The sequence below is a fragment of the Phallusia mammillata genome, chromosome 5, assembly GCF_965637545.1.
Source record: "Phallusia mammillata chromosome 5, kaPhaMamm4.hap1.1, whole genome shotgun sequence".
Lineage (NCBI taxonomy): Eukaryota > Metazoa > Chordata > Ascidiacea > Phlebobranchia > Ascidiidae > Phallusia > Phallusia mammillata.
Window position 1 is genome coordinate 10,316,170 of NC_137256.1, and position 20,474 is coordinate 10,336,643.

General features: G+C 35.2%; 4 protein-coding genes across 8 annotated transcripts; 3 read left to right on the forward strand and 1 right to left on the reverse strand.

Moving 5' to 3' along the window:
• The first annotated feature begins 709 nt into the window (after positions 1 to 709).
• LOC145230668 (protein phosphatase 1G-like) lies at positions 710 to 8,807 on the forward strand. 2 transcript variants are annotated; one of them, XM_080096159.1, is made up of 16 exons: positions 710 to 900; positions 2,906 to 2,975; positions 3,047 to 3,192; positions 3,265 to 3,352; positions 3,446 to 3,519; positions 3,608 to 3,673; positions 3,745 to 3,823; positions 3,889 to 3,986; positions 4,105 to 4,165; positions 4,240 to 4,362; positions 4,940 to 5,141; positions 5,617 to 5,740; positions 6,385 to 6,484; positions 6,591 to 6,720; positions 6,926 to 7,055; positions 7,403 to 8,807. In XM_080096159.1, the coding sequence occupies exons 1-16, from the start codon at positions 787 to 789 to the stop codon at positions 7,757 to 7,759; spliced, it is 1,962 nt and encodes a 653-aa protein (XP_079952285.1). In that variant the 5' UTR covers positions 710 to 786; the 3' UTR covers positions 7,760 to 8,807. The 2 variants fall into 2 exon arrangements, with proteins under 2 accessions (XP_079952285.1, XP_079952287.1); XM_080096161.1 differs by having other exon boundaries at positions 3,892 to 3,986.
• A 17-nt stretch (positions 8,808 to 8,824) lies between these two features.
• Positions 8,825 to 11,249, forward strand: LOC145230672 (mitochondrial genome maintenance exonuclease 1-like). 4 transcript variants are annotated; one of them, XM_080096166.1, is made up of 8 exons: positions 8,825 to 8,889; positions 9,414 to 9,484; positions 9,552 to 9,641; positions 9,703 to 9,829; positions 9,889 to 10,105; positions 10,280 to 10,412; positions 10,772 to 10,909; positions 10,970 to 11,249. In XM_080096166.1, exons 2-8 carry the CDS (start codon positions 9,431 to 9,433, stop codon positions 11,036 to 11,038), a joined length of 828 nt encoding a protein of 275 aa, XP_079952292.1. In that variant the 5' UTR covers positions 8,825 to 8,889; positions 9,414 to 9,430; the 3' UTR covers positions 11,039 to 11,249. The 4 variants fall into 4 exon arrangements, with proteins under 4 accessions (XP_079952292.1, XP_079952293.1, XP_079952294.1 ...); XM_080096167.1 differs by having other exon boundaries at positions 10,772 to 10,903; positions 10,967 to 11,249; XM_080096168.1 differs by having other exon boundaries at positions 10,772 to 10,903.
• Positions 11,250 to 11,946: 697 nt separating this feature from the next.
• LOC145230671 (mitochondrial genome maintenance exonuclease 1-like) lies at positions 11,947 to 16,292 on the forward strand. The gene is made up of 7 exons (XM_080096165.1): positions 11,947 to 12,096; positions 12,161 to 12,280; positions 13,849 to 13,975; positions 14,737 to 14,953; positions 15,115 to 15,247; positions 15,817 to 15,948; positions 16,027 to 16,292. The coding sequence occupies exons 1-7, from the start codon at positions 11,962 to 11,964 to the stop codon at positions 16,066 to 16,068; spliced, it is 906 nt and encodes a 301-aa protein (XP_079952291.1). The 5' UTR covers positions 11,947 to 11,961; the 3' UTR covers positions 16,069 to 16,292.
• On the reverse strand, positions 16,119 to 20,474 carry LOC145230673 (vacuolar protein sorting-associated protein 28 homolog). Its single transcript, XM_080096171.1, has 4 exons — positions 20,203 to 20,474; positions 18,431 to 18,638; positions 17,391 to 17,536; positions 16,119 to 16,609 (listed from the first exon to the last, which is right to left on the reverse strand). The coding sequence occupies exons 1-4, from the start codon at positions 20,358 to 20,360 to the stop codon at positions 16,495 to 16,497; spliced, it is 627 nt and encodes a 208-aa protein (XP_079952297.1). The 5' UTR covers positions 20,361 to 20,474; the 3' UTR covers positions 16,119 to 16,494.

Here is a 20,474-nt window from a genome sequence, read left to right on the forward strand (position 1 = left end):
GGTAGAGCTACTAACACCATATTTACACCACTACCTGCTACAATTGCAAATTCTCGCTGCAGTTTTGTAGGCGTATTAATAACAGTCACACAATTGTTGATGTTCGTCTTGATGCAAGTTTTTTTCAGACAAAAGGAAAAGAAATAGTAGTTACCACATTAAACACTTGCGAACACACTGCCCAAGAGAGATAAAAACGATGAGCTTAATTGAATCTTTAACAATTCATGTTTTTTTCCGAAATAATTCATGTATTTTTTACTAAGAATGTAGTCATTACGAATCGTCCCTTTGACGTACGGATACCACAATGTTTAGTGTTTAAAATTGTTGTTTTTAGCCACAAATATTCGTGTTTTGCCTTGCTGTCATCCATTTTGTAAGTGCGTTTCTCCTTATATTTGCGAAGACCATGTGTGTTATAAGAAACATTCATCGAAAGCATTTTGGGAGTAAATTTTGCGTCAGTGACTCTGCACTTTGTACAAACAGTTTCGTAGTACCTTCGTAATACAATTTTCTGTAGTTAAAGTGCAGAACTTTTGACATTAGAAGATGAAAACCATACGGAATACGCATGGTTTTGGTGTTTTTATATGTTGCTAAAATTGTTTTAGTTGGTAAGATGAGTTGTATATCAATGTAAATAGTTTACTGTATGATGGTATCAAATTCAAAGCAGCATTTTACCATGTTTCATTCACGTTATTTCCTATTCTGTTTACGTTTAGCAGATTACTTTCAGCTAGTTTTCAAATGATATCCTGTTAAGAGTTACTTTAAAATATGGGGGCGTACTTATCGTCACCAGCTTTGGAAAAGGCATCACAAGATTTTCCTGATAATGAGCGCCATATTTGTGGTTTGTCAGGAATGCAGGGATGGAGGATAAGCATGGAGGTATTTGCAATTTCTTTCACAAATAATACATAGGTTTTCTTTTTGTTGCATGTAATGTTTAATAAAGGCTTATGTTCTAAACACTTGACATAAAAACAGCTAATGCTTGTTAAAATATAACCATGTTAAGCTGTACTACTGAATTTTGCATGCTGATTTGGTAGCAGTGTAGTACATACTGCATTCAAATAATATATAGTCTAGAGTAGGGTTGCCATATTTTATGAAACACAATCCCTGACAAAATTTATCTCGGTTGCGTGAACCCAGTTTTTCTCAAACTTTAAGTCTAAATGTGTTGACGTAAGTCTGAGTGTGTATTTCAGAAAAACGAAAGTTGATTGCAGGATTTTAGCTAGTTATGCAAAATTGCGCATAACAATGATCCAAATCTGACATCACAGACAAGACAAAAACATTACAATTGTGCACGAACAATTGCATTTTTGTTAGTTGTCATGCAATAAAGCCTATTGTTTAACAATGGAGACAGTCGATTCTCACTTGAACTTTGATTTCAACTTATCCAGTTGCACAAACTGGATAAAATAAGGATATAGAATTACTTCCACCTTTTCGAGGTCCCCGCAAAATGCCCTAAAGGACCGCGGACCCCAGTCTGACAACCGCTGCGTTGACCATTTTTGCGATCCAAACACTTCTATTCCGGAATAAATTAGAATATTGGGAAGTCACACGGACAGCGACACGAGAAAACGTTACATACGATACTCTGATCCTTGTCAATTAACTTTCTGTGCACGCTTCTGTTTAGTTAAGTTTTTTTTTAACCAACAAAATTAAACGATGGGAGTCACAAGGACCTTTTCAAATTTGAAGAAAAATGCCACTGTAAAAATGTTCTGATGTCTCACGCATTCGACTTTTAGTTGTGAGTTAGTTCCCTGCATAATAGGTACACAGTTAAATGAAAGTTCCCACGTTCTCATGTAGCTTCGAATGCTGTGTTTTCTTGAGACGCGGATTTTTATTTGTGTATTTAACGCATATTGTTAAACATCTAGTAACAAACAGGTATTGTTATGCGCGCACACACATCAAACAGTAACAGGTACGTTAACCTGCACGCCGCCAGTTTACCTCTTATCGTTTCATGGTATAGACACGGTTGTAGCTATCTACTAGAAACTTTCTCCGTTGGTACATTAATTTTATAATATATACAAATAATTTTTCTTGAATTCCAGACTTTTAGGTACATTTTAACATTTCTCCCTGACGCAGATTTAAACACTAAATTCCCTGACATGTCAGGGAAAATCCAGACGAATGGCAACCCTAGTCTAAAGTTCCTTCTCGAGAAATTCTCGTCGAGAAATCTCGAAAAAATCAAGTCTAGATTTTCGAGAAATAAATAAAAATTTCTCCAGAAAAATTACGTCACGTATCTTAAACAAAAAGTAGATGCGACACCTCTTATTACGTGTATTTTCCGTTTCAACTCGCCTCTAGAGCGGACTGGGCACAGAACTTTCTTATTTTGCTTCTGAAACAGCGATTTTTAGCATGCGTTGCCGCTAAACTTTCACCTTTCCCAGGCAGGAGTCCCGCCTGGTTGCGTTAGATCTATAACAGTCGCTTCGTTTTTTGCTCATTTGATAGCGAATCACTACTTACGATCGCTACTAGAAGCGAAAAAACGTACAATCGGAAATTTTTTTGTTTGTTTTTGTTAGAAAATCGGCTTAAATAAAAATTTGAGACTCTCAAGATTCTCGAGAAATGGATTTTTAATTTCTTGTTTCTCGAGAAACGAAAAAGTCGAGAAATAGAGGAACCCTAATATAGTCCTTGGTAATCTATATTTTATTCCTAAACCCCAAGAATGAAAAAAAGACTAGAGTCACTGACATAAATGATTTGGTCTACCAGATGTAATCAATTAGGATATGTTGCACACTGTCAAAGCACATTTGTTACGCCAAGCATAAACACTATGTTGGTGATAGGTTTGTCCACATGTAAAGTTTATAATTATTTACAGGATGCACATAACTGCATTCCAGATGTGGGAGATGGTACCAGCTTGTTTGCTGTGTATGATGGACATGGGGGTAAGACAAATGTGAACCTTGTGTAAGTATGTAGAATACATAACAAAACTGACAACATATTTTTTATGAAGGTGGGGAAGTAGCAATATATTGCTCACTCCATTTTGCTGACATGTTAAAAGAAGATGAAGATTATAAAAAGGGAAACTTGGAAAAAGCTTTGTCTAACACCTTTATGAATATTGATAAAAAGATAAAAGAGCCAATAGCAAAACGGGTAAGGCAAATCGACTGTGTTATTTTGTCTATTAGCAGTACATTTGCCTTAAACTTTATGTAATGAATACAGGAGCTGAAAGTTTTGAGCCAGAAAGATCCAGGTGACCCAGCTCCAACTGAGGATGATTACAAAAAGATGGAGGAGGAAGAAAAAGAAGGTTTGGTCGATTTCTTTTGTAGTCATTGGCAACATCACCTTGTACTATTTTGCTGGGGTCTGTAGTTTTTAATTACTATTTTTGAATTAATAGATGAGGATGAAACTAAACTTCTCTATGAAGAAGCAACAATGAACATTGAAGACTTGCTTGCAAGATATGGAAGGGTGAGAGTAGTTGATATTAACAAAACTCTGAATCCACAATTAAACATAGACATTTTGCAACCAGTTCAAATCATGTCCTTTTTTGTAGGTTGCGAATGAAACAAAGGACATTATCAAAAATATCAAAGAAGGCTCCCAAAGCTCTGAGCCAGAGGTGATTTAGATTTTTAGCTAAATTTTCACCAAACGTGCATTTAAGATTTTTTTATCCACACGCTGTTTCAGAAACCTGCACCTGTAGAAAAGAGTGAAGTTGCAGACACTACTACTGAAAGTAAATCAACCCCCACAAAAGCAGAAAAAGGCATGGTTTTACATGCTGTAAGTTGTTAGACAATTGTTCTAAATTTAATGTGTGATTTTTTGCAGAAGATTCTAAACAACAATCCGAAAAAACAAATATTGAGGAGAAAAAAGATGCAACACAGACTTCTGCGTCATCAGAAAACACCAGTCAACTTGATCAAGTAATCATACTTTGTTTAATATCAATATGAATAAATATGTACATAAGTATGTTACACCAGACGAACATATTAAATCTTTATTTACATTAGAAGGCTTGATTCATGTATTTATTTACAGAAAGCAGAAGGAGACAGTCTGACTGTAGAAACAAAATCCCCTAAAACAGTACATTCTATAGGTAAGTGAACCATTAACTTTATGACCATGTTTTATTGGATTGAATGATTTGACAGATTTTATTGCTTTTTACAGTAGAAGAAAAACCCACAGAAAAGCCCCAAGAAGCAACGCCGGCAAAAAAAGTTTTAAAGAAAACGTTCGTAAAAGCAAAACCAACCAAATCAGCAGAAGCAGAGGAAGATTCGGAGGACGACGGTAAGAATATTTTGTGTAAAACTCATCACAACGTATTTTTACCCTAATTGGTAAATAATCTTTCAAAAGCAAATTTTATGCTTAAACAAAATATAATGTACATGTATATTTTCATTTTCCAGGCATTTTTTGTGTGGTGTTATTGTTGTGATTTTGTCTACCATTAGCACAAGATAACAAAACAATATGTTTACCTTCAGAAAGCCACTTATAATTAGTTCTGCTGGACAAGTAAATATTGTTTAATAATGTGATAGCTTGTACTCTATACAAACCTAGATGGAGACTGTCTGATATTCCTGTCTGTTTAGTATGCACATTCTATTAAATTATGCTTGAGGTGTACAGTAGTGGGATTTAAATTTTTTGTTAGCCGGTTCTATTACAAAAGTCCTATTTTTCTAACGGTTCTGTTCGAAAAGTCCATTGACAGTAACCAGTAATGCTAACCGGTTCACTGATCTCATTAAAAGTTTGTGAGACGGTCCTATGGAACTGGTGCAAACTGGCTGAAACCCACCACTGGGTCTTTATTATATTGTACATAATGTTTTGATAATTGTTACACATTGTGCAGACTACGATGGTTTTGAAAGTGATGAAGCAATGGGAGGAAGCAGCAGTGAAGAAGAGGAAGAAGACTCTGAAGAAGATGATGAAGACATGATGGATGAGATTGAGATACCAGATGGACCGGAAGAGAAGGGAAAAGATGGAGCAGCAACACTTGCTGAGCTGGAAGCACTTGGATCAGGGACCGATGAACCGGGATCCGACAGGTGAATGGTAGTTTAATAGCATTCTAACCTGTATGCATGTTTTATGCTTGGACAAGCAAAACATGTTGCTTAGCAGCGGTGATTTTGATGAAGTTCATGTCCCGTTTTATTTGTATGGGTATTGTCAAACTTGAATAAAAATAAAACTTATGTTTAGAAATAAATGCATGAGATTACCTAGAGTCTTCTATGTAAATACCAAAATCAAAGCATAATTTTTAGCAAAACTTTTAGGTTCAAAATATGAAAATTTGTTCAAGGTTTATTTCTGTAGTTGGCAAAACCTATGTTCTTTTCTGACATGCATTTGAAACTATCCCAATTATTCAAAAATTCTCAAAATGGTTATACAATATGATAATAAGGGATGTTGAATTGTTAAAATACTTTAGTATTGACATGAGATGCTCATTACCAAACAGAACGAAAATGTTTGTGATTTTGTAAATTCTGCTTTTGTTTGATGTTTCTTTAGTGGAACAACAGCTGTTGTGGCTTTATTGAGAGAAAATAAACTACATGTAGCAAATGCTGGAGATTCAAGATGTGTACTGTGCCGAAAGGATGGAAAAGCATTTGACATGTCAGATGACCACAAGGTACAAAGACCCTTATTGTTAAAAAACCATCGCTGGAAAGACGCAGCATTTTAGGTTGTGATTTCTGTGGTAAAATATTATTCTATTCCTTAGAAGCTAAGTATCTTATGTTTAACACTGCTCTATGAACATGTTAGGAATATATTTTTTTAATGTTATGATGTGGAAGAATACGCTTAAGCTTGTATATTCTCACTAGCAATATTTAAAAGCTTTAAATGTATAAATAAAAATTATACCATCAAATATATAGCGATTATTATGGGTCCCTTTCCCTGAAGATATTTTTTATTTTTTTCCGTCTAATGCGGATTTGTTCCAAAGTTTTGGTTAAGAAAGAATGGTTCAAACTTTTTCAAATTTACACACATTATAGATATTGGTCTAAAGATGGTCCATGTGAATTTTGACCCCGTTTCATCCCTCGGTTAACCCACAGCCCCCCAAAATGTTCAATTTTTAAAACGGCTATACTTGCTAAAGCAGATGATTCTAGAGTTTCATACTTTTTTGATTGGTACATTGCAGCGTATTTTAACGTATTTTGTAACTTGAAGTTGTATATATCCATTTTCACCCCTTTACCCCCAAATATTTGTTTGTTTATTTTTGAGACATTTTGTTGAATGTTATTTTTTTAACAGCCAGAAGATGAAAAGGAGTTGACAAGAATACAGAATGCTGGTGGACATGTAAATCCACAAGGAAGAGTAAATGGAGGCTTAAACCTAAGTCGGGCTATTGGTAATACATTCATGCAATCCTAATTAAAGCAGAGGCATTAACCACTCAGTATAGGTTGGTAGTTTTTAGTACATGGGAATAACTAATGTTTGTGGTGTTTTTCCAGGTGACCACTGTTACAAGACAAACAAGAACCTACCCTTGGAGGAGCAGATGATAAGCGCTCTTCCTGATATCAGAAGTGTAGAGTTAAAACCTGGGGATGAATTTATGGTGCTAGCATGTGACGGAATATGGTCAGTAAAGATTTTGAACTCTTGGCTTGATAAATTCAAATCTGACCACATTTTTGTGAAGCCAAGATGGCCAAGTGGTTAGCCTTACTGCCTTGTGTCCACAAGGTTGTGGGTTCTAATCCGGAACCAACCACTTGTGGTTTGCCCTCCACTGAGGATAAAAAAGAAACAAACAAACCATGATAAAAAATTATTCTTGTCGTAGGAATGTTCTTTCAAGCCAAGAAGTGGTTGACTTTGTGCGGGAGAGACTAAGAAGCAATGAAACAACAGTGCCTGAAAATGGACATGGCCAAGAGAAAACAAAGACAAAGTTGTCTAAAATTTGTGAAGAGGTTGTGTTTTATATTTATATGTTGGGCCATATAAACATCTTTGCTAACCCAAATGTTTTTTCTAAGACTAATTTTTTTGATTGCAAATTGTTTTTATGTAAACATTTTGTATAAAATGTTCTATAAAGTATTTTTTTATTGCAAAGCAATGGCTGTGCAACATGTTGCATAAAAGTACATTTATCAAAACAGAATTATACCAAACTTTTCAGAAAGGGTTTTATTTTTTTTTATTTTTGAATTTTTTTCCAAAAATGTTTTACAAAACAGGCAATGTTTGACTAAACAGATATATTCACTTTTTGAAGTGTTTGTTTTATTTTTCTTAATGTGCTTTTTTGTTATAGTTGTTTGACAAATGCATTGCCCCAAACACAGAAGGAGATGGGACAGGGTGTGATAACATGACCTGCCTCATAATTGATTTTAACCAAGATTGGCTACAGGAGGTGTCCAAAGAGGATGACAAACAATTGGATGCAGTCACAGATTGTGAGAAAAAGCTGATGCCTTTGGAGGCTGAAGAAACTAACAATCATTCCACTGATAAACTAATTGCTGAGGCTGTTACACACAAACATTCCAAAGACATAATTGGTGATTGTGACATCACAACCACCAAACGATCAAGGACTGATGAACCAGATGCTTTTGTGAATGGTGATAGCGCTGATAGTCAGCCTAAAAGGATAAAAACTGAATAAATGTCCTGTCTGTAAACTGTCAAAAATCTTAAATGCTGGATCAAGGCCCCAACAGATGGCCCGAAATAGAGAAATACTTGATTGTTGAGCAACTATCTGTTTCACATTTAAGAAAATAACAACCCATGGCTTGTTGTGTTTAACATAGTGGGTATGTTATGGAACAGAGCTTCTTTGAACTTCCTTATCTTGTTTCACTGGCATTTGGTCATCAGACTGCCTTAAAAGCCTGATCTCATTGTCATTTGGTAAAAAGCGAACTGTAAGACCTTGCCCTGTATGCTACACATTTCAGTATTTTTTCATTCACACAAACAGTGCTATGAATTTTGAGATAACTGTAATTTCAATAAGTTGAACACAAAAAGGTTTCAAAAACTCTGCAGGTAAATCTGGTAATTTTTATTTTTTCCATACAAATTTTGCTTACTGAATAAAACTTGACTTAGTATTTGAAAAGCACTGTATATAGAGTCATGTTTGAAAAAAAAATGTTTTATTCAAAGCATGTAAAGTTGACAGTGGGATTCTCTGTGGTGCATTATAATCTTTCACTTTTGCATAACCGTAATTGGTGCTTAGGACTTTTCAAGGCCTGTTTCCAAGTATGGACTATTCTCCTAATTGTTAAATTACTGAATTTAAGTGCATTTGCTGCTGTTTTGTTAAGCGTTGTTTTTCAAATGCTCAGATTTTTTGAAGTATAACATTTCATACTCATATTTTTATTATTAGAGCATAACTCTTACAAAAACTTGTTGCCAAAGAACAAAAATCTGTCATGTTGCAAAACTGTTTTCTGTACAATTGTTTTAAAATTTAGTGTTTTTTGGGCTGCCACATCACCACTGCCTTTTTACTCCCATTGGCGTAATTTTATGTTGTGCAAGCAGTTTCAACCATACAATTTTTTAATTGTTCAAGTTGCCAGCATTCAATAATTGTTCAAGTTGCCATTAAGTAGTCTTTGTTAAATGCTTCACAATTGCTTCTGATGTTGCGTTGGATAAGAAAGTTATAAAATGTGTTTTTTGATTTTATTTCACAGCTCACCAGTTTGACTTGTGTTTTTTTAAGTTAAAAATTAGGCAGTGAAATGAGGGAATGGAGTAAGAAGCTTCTCAATTTCAGTAAGTTGTTTAGATTGTTACACAAAGACAGAAGAAACCACTTAATTGCATAATCCATTTAAATAGGATCTTGAAACCATAGCCCAGTGGTTCCCAACCTTTTTCGATGAATTCCTTCCTTAATAGTTCCAAACATTTTTATTCCTCCCTGATATATTACAAAGTAAATGCTAAACCATACAATAATAATTAAAAAATTGGGTCTTTTATCAAATTCATTAGTCAAATTTCCAGAGCTAAAGTGTTGATTTATATTCCACAAAAATTAACGTAAAGTCCTTCCCTCAAGTTTTAAAATTACTCCTGGTTGGGAACCACTACCATAGCCTATCACTGGTTAAGAAATTTATCCAGTTATTTCTTTGCAGTGGTTAAGCGCAAAAAAGCTTGACATATTAGTTAGTAGTTAACTAGATACGTCAATATATGAGCATAGCCTTAAGAAAATGCTTTTTTATGCATTTAAGCAACTTCAATGGGTTTAGGTTTCTGAAATACCTAATTTTCTCTATTTTGTGTTTTAGGTCTTTAAATAAAAGACATGTTTTCATTAGCAAGATGCTGCCAGTTGATAACAACTGCAACCAGACTTATTGTAAGTATGCAACAATTTAAAAAAGTTGTGGTAGTTTTTCTTACTGTATCTGTTATTCTTGTACCAGCAAAGGTTCACATCAAGCAGCACTAATCGTATTGATTTTCCCTTTTTTAAAACTGATGATTTTTTTCAATCTGATGAAACCACTTTTGAGGTAAGGCAATTTTAATTTTTTCAACAAAACCTAGAGATAAAGTAGTGCTGGTGTTGTGCAGCATCTACCTGGGGTGACAAGAGTTTTGGGAGCCACAAAACCCGTGGAAGTGACTCTGCGACTATTAGCTTGGAAAAAGAAAATGATTTCTGAGCTTGGCGAGGCAGGGTTTGCGAAAATGCAGCAAGGTAATCAAAGTGACTAAAACCACAGGGTACATTAAAACCATTGTTTTTATTTGCTGCAGAAACCTTGGATGCAGGCAAATTTTGTCATAAATCCATTGAAGATTATTTAAATGGTGTGCCACTGAAAGACATATGTGTTGAATCTTCTGCTGAAAATCTATGGGAGAGCGTCCTGCCTCACCTCAATGATATAACAGATGTTAGAAAAGTTGAACAGCGTGTTGAACATCCAATACTTGGCTACAAAGGCTATGTAGATTGTGTGGCTAAATACAGGTTTCTTAACTTTTTGTATGGTATTTAAACCAATTAAACTGTTTTCTGTTCCATTGGTTGTGGGTTCATAATTTTCTATGGTGGGTTAAGATTGTAATGGTTGATTTAATTATTCAGACGAAACAGCTTTTAAAATGTTGGTTATGTTTTTGCAAAACTTGTAGTTTTTTGCAGGAACGAATGGTGTTTAATTGATTGGAAAACTTCTAAGAAAGTCAAGAGAAACTTGGAAGATTGTTATGATGATCCTCTACAAATAGCTGCATATGCTGGAGCTCTGAATGTTACAAGTCCAGTGCAAGACCAGGTTAGGCTAATACCTAAAAATAATGTAGACACAAAGAGATTGAACATGTCATTTTTAAATTGGGCACATAACATTTGGCTGTTAATCATACTTCTTTCCACATTTGATTGATAGCAATGTCAAACGTAAAAGTAATTTATGTGCAAAGATCAGTGATTACCAACTGTTTTTGCCACAAAAATGCCCCACACTCATGATATGGACAAATCTGGATCAAATCTTCCAAGTTTTGAGCAAGACCTCAAAATTATGGCCAACATTGACACAAACATATGTATACTTTGCTTCTGATTTAATTGTGGGTGCATATTTTTAATGATGTTGGCGGCATATGAATATAAAATTTCACATTTTGTCAGATTAGGAGTGGATTAATTGTGAAAATATACTATGATAGAAGTGCTGCAACTGCTTTCAACCTTAATTCATTCGCATTGGAATTTTACTGGGAGCAGTGGCTTCGTCGGCTTGCACAGTATCGGAAAGGATCTGTAAGGGTATTTTTATTGCAAAGCCATTGTTACCTTTATAAGTAATGACAGTGCATGTGTTAGCAGACCAAAATGAAGGAAGAAACGGTGGCTGACTTTCTATCTATAGCAAGCAAAGTATATGGAGAAAAGTGAAACTGTAAAGAAGAACCCACAGCTCTGTTGAGAGATAAGAATTAATGTTGGGAGATAAGAAGCTTTGCATAGCTATGTTGGGAGTTGCAGTAAGTGTGCTTGCAGCGCTTTTAACATCTATGCACTGCAGCTAATTAGGCTGCTACGTCTGTTGTATATACGTGTTGTTACGATTTCTTTCAATGCGAAATAAAACAACTCTCTTATATTAGTATTTTTGTTATGTTTTATATATAACTGTTTAAATAGAAATTGTCAAAATCTTTTACAAGCGGCCTGTCAGTGAATTAGATTAGAAAGGGCGAAAAAACGAAAACAACGACACAATCGGAGTGTTTTCTGTCATAAGGCGACCTGAATATGATGTTAAGACGTCGTTAAGAAGAATATATTTGTCAGAAAAGCATAGTTCAGTTTATGTTGTGTTCAAAAAAGAATTCCTATCAGGTTTTGTTACAAAACCAAAACTTTTGTATGTCTGTTTTATGAGTCCAGCTGCAAACGATTTCCACTGGCACCACCAAGTGGTTTGTTTACATCGCACAACGCACGTGTGGTATTTGACAATTTGGTAGCTAAAAGCGCCCTGATGTTGATTGATTAGGATGAAAGTTGGCGTCTAAAAACATGTGATTTGGGGCTAAATATTGTGCTACATTTTCTGTTTATGTAAACGCTATTGCATAATTTTAACGTCATTGCAAGAGCTATTGCATAATTTTAACGTATTTGCAAGAGCTAAATGCTTAATTTTCTTTGTAAGTGCAGTGGGCGTGAGGCACGAGTGTCCAGTGCAGAATGTTATGAAAAAAAGTTATTTTTACAGTGTATCATTAGTTCCAACAGTTCTCTATAGAATGATACAATGTGTCTTGTTTTATTTTTGATTCATCACATTCACATACTGTTTTGTGCAATGAAATATGTGTTGTTTTTCGTCAGAAAGTGTCATTCTAATATCTCTGTTACGTTTATTTATTGATTTCATCGATGACAAAATGTTATTTTGTAAAAAATGTGGTCTTAAAATTACACCCAAAGTTTACAAGCAGATAAAAGTAAGTTGCAAATGGTGTTATCTTGTTACAATTGGGTGTATTTTTTATCGGTGTTTGTTTTCAGAATCTAGTGCAAAGATTTTCTACAGCGAGACCCCAGAACCAAACATACATTGGTTATCCATTGTACAGAAAAAATCCATTGATATCAAAGGCTGCTTATCTTAAACATAAAGATACAAAAGTTAGAAGGCTTGATTTAGAACTTGTAGTTGATAAATGTTATTTCTGGTTTGCTTTATCATAAACAGTAATCAACAACTTTGCATGTTTACTAGGGTTGTGGGATTGGTTAACATAGTTTCAGAGTGGACTCTTGTGAAATATTTTGATTCTATCCAAAAACAAAGGTTTTGCATTGGCCTTTTATTGCAGATTTGGAGTGGAAGTCAATAAAAGTGTAATGACTCGGACTATGCCTTATTTAAAAAAAACAATGTTGACTACAAAATATTTAAAACATGGCTTAAATCTACAATACTGCTGCGTAAAGAAACAACCATGTTCTCAATAAGCAGTGAAAAACCTTAAAAAACTGTTTTGATAACAGACATCAGTATGTCTCTGTGACCTGTAAAACATCTATTATTTCCCACAAAAAGTTTTAGACCAGTTTTTGGGAGCCATATCTCTAGGTCAGGGGTTCTTAAACTTTTTCGGCCGTGCCCCACTTGACACTATTTATTTATTCTCACGCCCCCCTAAAAAACGTTAGCACTGATGATGCTTGTCTTGTTTTTTTGAAAACAACATACATCGTAGGTCCGCCTTAAACTACTGTCAAGTTAGTTCCAATCGTTAGAAAAAGCCATTTCAACACTGATAAGTTGCAAAAAAGCGCGCGCACAGAGCCACGGTGCCAGTATTCTTGTAAACTACGCATATGTTGCCCAGAAAATGTTGATTCACTCAAAGCCAAGGCAATCTCTAATGCGAAATTGCGAACGAATAAAAAATGTGCAGCCGACTATATAGTACAGGGGTCACCAAACTACGGCCCGCGATCCCATGTTTTAGGTTTGCCAAAACGTATTGATAACTTTGTTACTGTCAAAAATTAATCTACTCCTTACAAAAGTTTACTGTTACGACATGTAAAATTAATATTACCGACTTTTATAGGATTGCAACGCCCAGGATTGATCCAAAGCCAGTTTATTACGTCACAGACAAAACAAAAAGTGTTAATTGTGCGCAAACAATTGCCTTATTGTGTTACTTGTGACGTAATATAAACATTCCTTGTAAGATGAGACTAACTATACAATTTAACAGATTTTAAATAGATTTTTAAAAAGACCAAAAAAAAAAATCTTGGCGCCCCTATAAAAATAGTCTCGTGTGCTAAGCTTGAGAAGACGGCACTAGGGCATGTAAACTATGCGGCACGCGCGAACGTATCCGGCCCGCAGTGTAGAAAAGTTATGTTAGTACAACTGGACATCCATTTCAGAGTAATGAAGCGTTTACTTTAAACAAAAAGTTCGAAATCAGTGCCGACATAATTCCAATGCATTAATTTACAATTGTTTGCAAGTGAAAACTTTGCAGCCAGATTGTGCTGCGCCCCCCTTGCGAACCCTTCACGCCCCCCTAGGGGGGCGCGCCCCCCAGTTTAAGAACCCCTGCTCTAGGTAAAGGACTAAGCTTAGAGCCATATTCTAGTTTGTGAAATAGTTTTGGAGTTGTTAGCAATATTATTAGACTATTGTTAACCTTTAGTAGCAAGATTCATTTAATTCTTGATTTTAGGAAATACCGCCAGTAACCACAGTGTTGAATGAAACTAGAACTGCAGAAGAGAACCTCAGAATCTTGTTGGCGAATAGAAGAAAAATGACACAACTAGGTCTTTCTCAGTTCAACGATGACCTTAGTGGTATGTTTAAAATGGAAACACAGGATTTATTGCAATGTTGTTGATTGTTTTGTTTGATGTAATCACCACAGCACGAATCTTAAGTATTTATGATTTTACTCAATTTGTTTTTTTCTTCCCAAAGTCCGACTAGTTTTTCGAAACTTACACAGGTGGTAGATATAGTCATGTAAATGTGCACTCTACCTTGTTTGTCTTGACAACCCCACTATTTTATACCGCTAGCCCCCTAAAATGGGTGAGTTTTTTAAGTGTTGAAATTGGCTGAAAGTAGTTTGTTAAATATGCTTTTTATAGTGTGTTAATTGTTGTGTTGAACCCTGTAGCCCCGATATTTACCCCTCTATTTTCTAAATAATGTTCATATTGAATGAAATTTGTACAGCTTGTAGAATTTGCTTTTTAAAAGTGTCGATTGTTGTGTTTAATTCTATTTTGCCACTATTAACCCCTTCTTTCCTTTAAAATAGAACAACAAATAGGACAAACTTCAACGATGTCTAAATTGAATCAGATGTGTATAATTTGTACTCTTAATAGCATCATTATCTTGAACTCTTGAAATGCATGATTTTTAACTTTGCATGTATGGGGACACATGAGTTTCTGCCTGTGCATACAACTAAGGTTTTAAAAGAGGGTTTCTGATATGAAGCATATTCTAAATGAAGTTTAGGGAATACATTTATGTTCTAAAATAGGTTATCATGTACATGCAATGCCCCTATTTTTTTAGTGACTTTGACTGTGTGCTTTTTCAGAAAGCATACAAAATGGAAAAACATTTCATTCAACAATTAGTGATCACCTAAAAGGATTTCCCACATCAGATACTGAGATGGAGGATCATACCAAGAAGCTGTGGGATAGTGTCAATCCAATATTAAGGAAAATTACTGAAGTAAGACATGTGGAACGATGGGTTGCTCACCCAGATCTTGGTTATAAAGGCACTTTGGATTGTATTGGTGAATTTAGGTTAGTCTTGAACTATTTTATACTCCTAAACTGACTTTGGCAATAAGTTGTTACTGCAGTAGCCAAGTATCTTTAAATTTTACTATCAAACAGTTGTAGTTCTGTTTGCATTGTGATTCATTGAAATCGTTTTGTCTTGACATTTGTCTGGGTCTTTTTAGAGGTAAGTGGCATTTAATTGAATGGAAAACTTCCATGAGGAAGAAAGAAAGTATTATGAGATGCTACAATGCACCAATGCAACTAGCAGCATATACCGGTGCATATAATATTACCACAAAAATGACACACCAGGTAATATTTTGTTCTGTTTATGATTTTCAAGGAGTAGGTTCAGTGGTGGGATTCAGCCAGTTCTGTAGATCCGTCCCACGAAATTTTATGATATCAGCGAACCGGTTAGCATTACTGGTTACTGTTAATGGACTTTTTATAACTAAACCCGCTGAAAAATATGGCTTTTGTGATAGAACCGATTGACAAAAAAAATTTGAACCCCACCACTGGTAGGTTGCCAATGTATATTAATGCACTTAGTACAATTTGGTGCCAACCACTTTGCAGAAAAAAAACCTTGTTGAAAATTCTTTGGCAACTTTGGCCTTGTGCGAGTGATAGAATGGATAATAAGTTAAAATTTATAGTTTTTTATTGAATCTATTCATACTGCATTTGCAATTCTGCACCACTTGTTTCAGAGCATGTTTAACTGATGGTTGTTAAGCATTATATGCTTGTTTGCAGCTACATTGCTGTTGTTTATTTTAACAACTGACCTTTAGTTAAAACTTCAAATGTAACAACAGATGTAAAACATATGTATTTTATCTGAAGATGGCTAACTGCAATACTTGTATCAACAGATTAAGAATGGCTTGCTAGTCTACGTCTATCATGATGGCAGTCCCGCAGACACTTTTGAACTAAACACACCCATGATGAAGTATTATTGGGATCAGTGGTTAAGAAGACTTGCTCAGTACAAAATCAGTAAAGTAGGTTTTGTATTGCAATGTGGTAAACCACACACAAGTTTGGAAGTAGGTGACAAACTGTTTGTATACTTTTCACAGAATGAACAACAAAAGGCTAATGGAAGAGCCCAAAGTAAATGATGGCCTTGCTATGTGGAAGTGATGCGACATTTGAGAAAAAGTATGCAGGGTTATGGGACCCATGTCAGTTTATTGAGAGGAACAGCAGAAGACAATTGACAACAAAATAACTGCACACAATGACATGTCTGATCAAGTGCTGTTACCAGCAATTGTGCAGTGGTATATTGTTTAAGATGAAAGGCTTGATTTATTTAATAAAATTTATGTTTTACACACTACAATTGCACCTTTTTGTAGCCAACAATGCAGGGACAAAATGCAGAAGCACTTGCTGCCACACATAATAAAAATCCAAACGAACTCTTTAAGCATTTGTATCTTAGCATCAATGTTTCAATTTCCTATTGAAGTCGCATTTATGAAAGCAGAAGTACAATTACCTGAAGAGCTGTATAGGGTTTATGCAGAAAACATTATTTAATTTCAAGTCAGAAAACGATTAAATGCATTGTATGCAGAATCCATGTCAAAGAGCATTTGCCTTGCTTGAGCGTCATCAAGATCATCAGACGCTGCCATTCCCTTAAATGTTACTAGCCTACAGCACAGAAAAATATGTATTATATAATTAAGATATTAAAGATGTAAATTGAGTAATATATGTACATCTTAATCAAACAGTGGATGACTTCACACTCACAAAGTTTACTGTTGGGTTTAGAGCAGGGGTGCCCAACCTGTCGATCGACCGGTAGATCTCGGACTGGTATCAAGTCGATCGCGAGGGTTGCAGAAATTATTTGGAACAGTCGCTTTGTAACGTGTTGATGTACATAGATGACTTTATTGTGTGAATTAATCATAATGATATGTAAATAAGTTCACAAGTAGGCGCTTTGTTACGTTACAAAAGTAATAGTTGCAGTAGTAATTGTTACTTTGTTCTGGTGCTCGCTATGTCTTTGCTAATTTGTATTGGAATGGTAGATCTCGAAAGTTGGACTACCTTAAAAGTCGATCTTGAGTCAAACAGGTTGGACACCCCTGGTTTAGAGTATACATCTAAAGTATACAGGATCGCTGGTGGACCTTTATATCGCTAGATGAAACTATATCAAGCAATATACAAGTGCACCAAGCAATATAAAGTTGCATCAGGCGATATAAATGTGCACCAAGCAATATAATGGGGGATAAAAACATGCACTAAGCATGAGGATAAATGGGAACCAAGTAATAAGCAATAAACAAGTTTACCATAAATTTTATATTAAAGTTTCCAGGTTTGTATATATGTAAAACAGTTGTTGTACCTTTGTAATGCATCACATTACAAATACTAAACATAAATTGACAAGTCCTTGATATCTCTCACTTACCATGCATTAACTTTTTCCCTTCCCTCGAAGTGTGAAGGCAGCGTACTCATTCTATTCATACTTTCAGCCAAATCTTTAAGATCTGGGTGTAACTCATCCATTGCACGAATTTCAAGTCGCAGTTTGTCCATTACAGTTATAAAGAGCTAAAATCCAAGACACAGAGATTAGTAAACGAAAGTTTCCAAACAAAAGGAAACTGCACTTGCATTAATAAAACATCTTTATAAATGTTAGCCAGTTTTGCAAAAGTGTGATGTTAAAAATGTAACAACAAAAACATAACATTGTTGAAAAGTCCACAACTGTTTATATTAAACCACTGTAAAAGCCACCCAAAAATTGATAGAACACTTTGCCCAGACAAAAAAGAACTACAAGGGACCTTGCATGTAAACCATGCCACAATTTTAGATTTTAGACACAAAATAATAATCTTAGCAGCTGGCAGGTACATTATCTAGTTTTATTATATATAATCCAAAACCTGGTGTATAAAACCTTAGGCCAAACAGAATCAACCGTTGTACACACTATTTTCACACAATATATTTTGGATTACATTGATGTATAGAACAGTAATCACTGAAAACTGTTATGAAACACCTAGTTTTTCTAGACGAAAAGAATGGTTTCAGCTAGTTTTAGAACCTAAATATCTAACAAACCAGTTTGTGTCCCCTTTGAGATATCCCAATGTATAGTATATATACATGAAATTGTACAGAGGAGTCTGGTTTATCGCATAATCCCTTTAACTGCATAGGGATAATAAATCCTAACCTACCGTATTTATTAAGAAAATTGCAGTAACATCTAAACCTAGATAATGCTAAGCCGCAGTGGGTAAATAATAATACTTGGACTCTTTGAAAAGGCGGGCTTAGTGGGCTTGTAGTTTCTGACAACATCCAGAAGGTAATTGTATAATCCAGGAAATTGCATAAAAAACTGACAAATTAGTGAATTGGATTTGTCTGTATATGCTTTAATAGTGTTGGTTAAATCTTACATCCATACTGTGACAGGCATACACTTACCGATACTATATCAGCAACACATTTGCTTGTGTTTCCCTTGTCATCAGGAATTGTTATTGGTCTATCTTCTCGTATCCTTTCTAATGCAGCATGGCAATCTTCAAGCTTGTACTGTTTTATGAATTCATCTAAACTGGATACTTCATTTTTGACTTGTCGAAATGCAACTTTGTACTGTTCCAATAGTTTTGAGCATGCCCCAGTATAGCTACAACAACATAACAAATCATGTGTTTGTTAAGATGAATATGATAAACAATGAGAAACCAATGCTCTTGTTTAGTGGTTCCCAACTGGGGAGGAATTTAATTTTTATTTGGTTTGTAAATAGGCAATTCAGCTTTAAGAATATAATCTGTGAAGTGGACAAAACACCCAATTTAAAATGGTCTTAGTATAATTTATCATGTATAGTATAGTCTATAGCAGTGGTTCTTAACCTTTTTATCACGGCCGAACCCCAACGATATTCTTCAGCCTTTGGTCGAACCCCAACAAGTTGCATCCTGGATTTTTAAACCATTTTGTTTTGTGTGTCACAATTAGCTTTTGACCAAACATAGTGGCAACAGTTACTTTTTGTCATTTTGTTAAATTCTGACATAATAATACAAGCAACTTGTTTCAGGATGGCTTTAATTCCGGCAATTTTTAGTTTTCATCAAAATGAAGCATTGTATTTTTAGCAACTATGCACAAACATGACAAAAGTCAAGTAATAAGTTTTTGCTGCCAACAAAATTTCGTTGTTTTGCTGCTTGCGAACAACGCTCACAATTAGGGTTTCTCAAATTTGCCACTTTGGCTTATCCCGGGATTCCGGGACAAAAACAACCTCAATCCCGGGATCCCGGGATATCCTGGGATTTTATTCGATTTTTGTTAAATTTATAATATTAGTTTGTTTGTTTCATTTTTATTTCTAGTGGGCCGGCAAAGCATCAATGCAATATGTTCAGAAGGCCACCGTAGAGCAGCCTGTTATTTTCTAAGTTAATTGAATATTTTTTTAAGTTGAAATCAGTTTTCAAATTAGTCAGTTGGTAAGTCCAATTTAGTTCAACCCATCAGGTTCCAGCTACTGAGATAGGATTAGAACCCACAATCTTGTGACACACGTCGATGGCGCTATAACCACACCGCCGTCTTGGAATTTTACAAATTGCCAGATTTTTACCAACTGGAGAGCTATAGCGCGAATTTGACAAACTGGGTTCTATAACGTGGGTTCTAACATTGTTGTAATGTTCACAACAGCAGAACTATTTATCATTCCTGTTTGAATTGTTGCAAGAAACCTCGGTGAACACTTTAATTCACGGAAACCCAGTGGATGTCGCACCTCTGGTTGAAGAGTGCAACTAAAAAAGCATTCAATTTTTGTCCCGGGATATCCCGGGATAGAATTTGTTGCTAAAATTGTCCGGGATCCCGGGATAGAAACCCTACTCACAATGCTTATTGTCACAATAAAAGAAGACAAAACCTTAGTGCAACTTTCCAGTGTTTTGATATTTAGCAAACAAATTTTTGTAGCGACCACAGAACCCCAAAGTTTGACTAAAACGAGTATTTGTATTGTACTCCCAAAGACCTTCGTCGAACCCCTGGTTGTGCGTTGCCGAACCCCTGGGGTTCGATCGAACCCTGGTTGAGAACCACTGGTCTATAGAGAAGGAATAAAAAATGTTTTTGATTGTTAAGGCCCTCAAGGGAGGTATTCGTCGATAAAGGTTGGGAACCACTGCTCTAGTTAAACTTTAATATCTTACTCTTTAGCTGTAAGAGCATCTTTCACGTAGGCCTTTTCCAACGCCTGAAGAGTTTTGATGATGGAGTACAATTCCGCGAGATTGTCATACTTTTCCCTCTCCCTCGCTGAACTGTACAATTTAACTTCTTGGTACAATTCCGGACGTGCTGTTGACATTATAAAATCTTGGCTTACCAAAAATTAAGTTTTTTTTTCTTTTTCAAAACACTTTTACGTGAAAGTTCAAAAAAGTTCTGTGGTGTTGTTGTTTACACTTTACAATTTTCAGTC

Excerpts from the sequence above, each read along its gene's own strand:
- LOC145230672 (XM_080096166.1), top strand. The coding sequence starts at position 9,431 with ATGTTTTCATTAGCAAGATGCTGCCAGTTGATAACAACTGCAACCAGA. Across the intron at positions 9,830-9,888 it reads GTTTGCGAAAATGCAGCAAG|AAACCTTGGATGCAGGCAAA; the intron begins GTAATCAAAGTG and ends TATTTGCTGCAG. Across the intron at positions 10,106-10,279 it reads GATTGTGTGGCTAAATACAG|GAACGAATGGTGTTTAATTG; the intron begins GTTTCTTAACTT and ends AGTTTTTTGCAG.
- LOC145230673 (XM_080096171.1), bottom strand. The coding sequence starts at position 20,360 with ATGTCAACAGCACGTCCGGAATTGTACCAAGAAGTTAAATTGTACAGT. Across the intron at positions 18,639-20,202 it reads GATGCTCTTACAGCTAAAGA|CTATACTGGGGCATGCTCAA; the intron begins GTAAGATATTAA and ends ATGTTGTTGTAG. Across the intron at positions 16,610-17,390 it reads AGGGAAAAAGTTAATGCATG|GCTAGTAACATTTAAGGGAA; the intron begins GTAAGTGAGAGA and ends TCTGTGCTGTAG.
- LOC145230668 (XM_080096159.1), top strand. The coding sequence starts at position 787 with ATGGGGGCGTACTTATCGTCACCAGCTTTGGAAAAGGCATCACAAGAT. Across the intron at positions 901-2,905 it reads GATGGAGGATAAGCATGGAG|GATGCACATAACTGCATTCC; the intron begins GTATTTGCAATT and ends AATTATTTACAG. Across the intron at positions 4,363-4,939 it reads GGAAGATTCGGAGGACGACG|ACTACGATGGTTTTGAAAGT; the intron begins GTAAGAATATTT and ends CACATTGTGCAG.
- LOC145230671 (XM_080096165.1), top strand. The coding sequence starts at position 11,962 with ATGTGTTGTTTTTCGTCAGAAAGTGTCATTCTAATATCTCTGTTACGT. Across the intron at positions 12,097-12,160 it reads AAGTTTACAAGCAGATAAAA|AATCTAGTGCAAAGATTTTC; the intron begins GTAAGTTGCAAA and ends GTTTGTTTTCAG. Across the intron at positions 14,954-15,114 it reads GATTGTATTGGTGAATTTAG|AGGTAAGTGGCATTTAATTG; the intron begins GTTAGTCTTGAA and ends GGGTCTTTTTAG.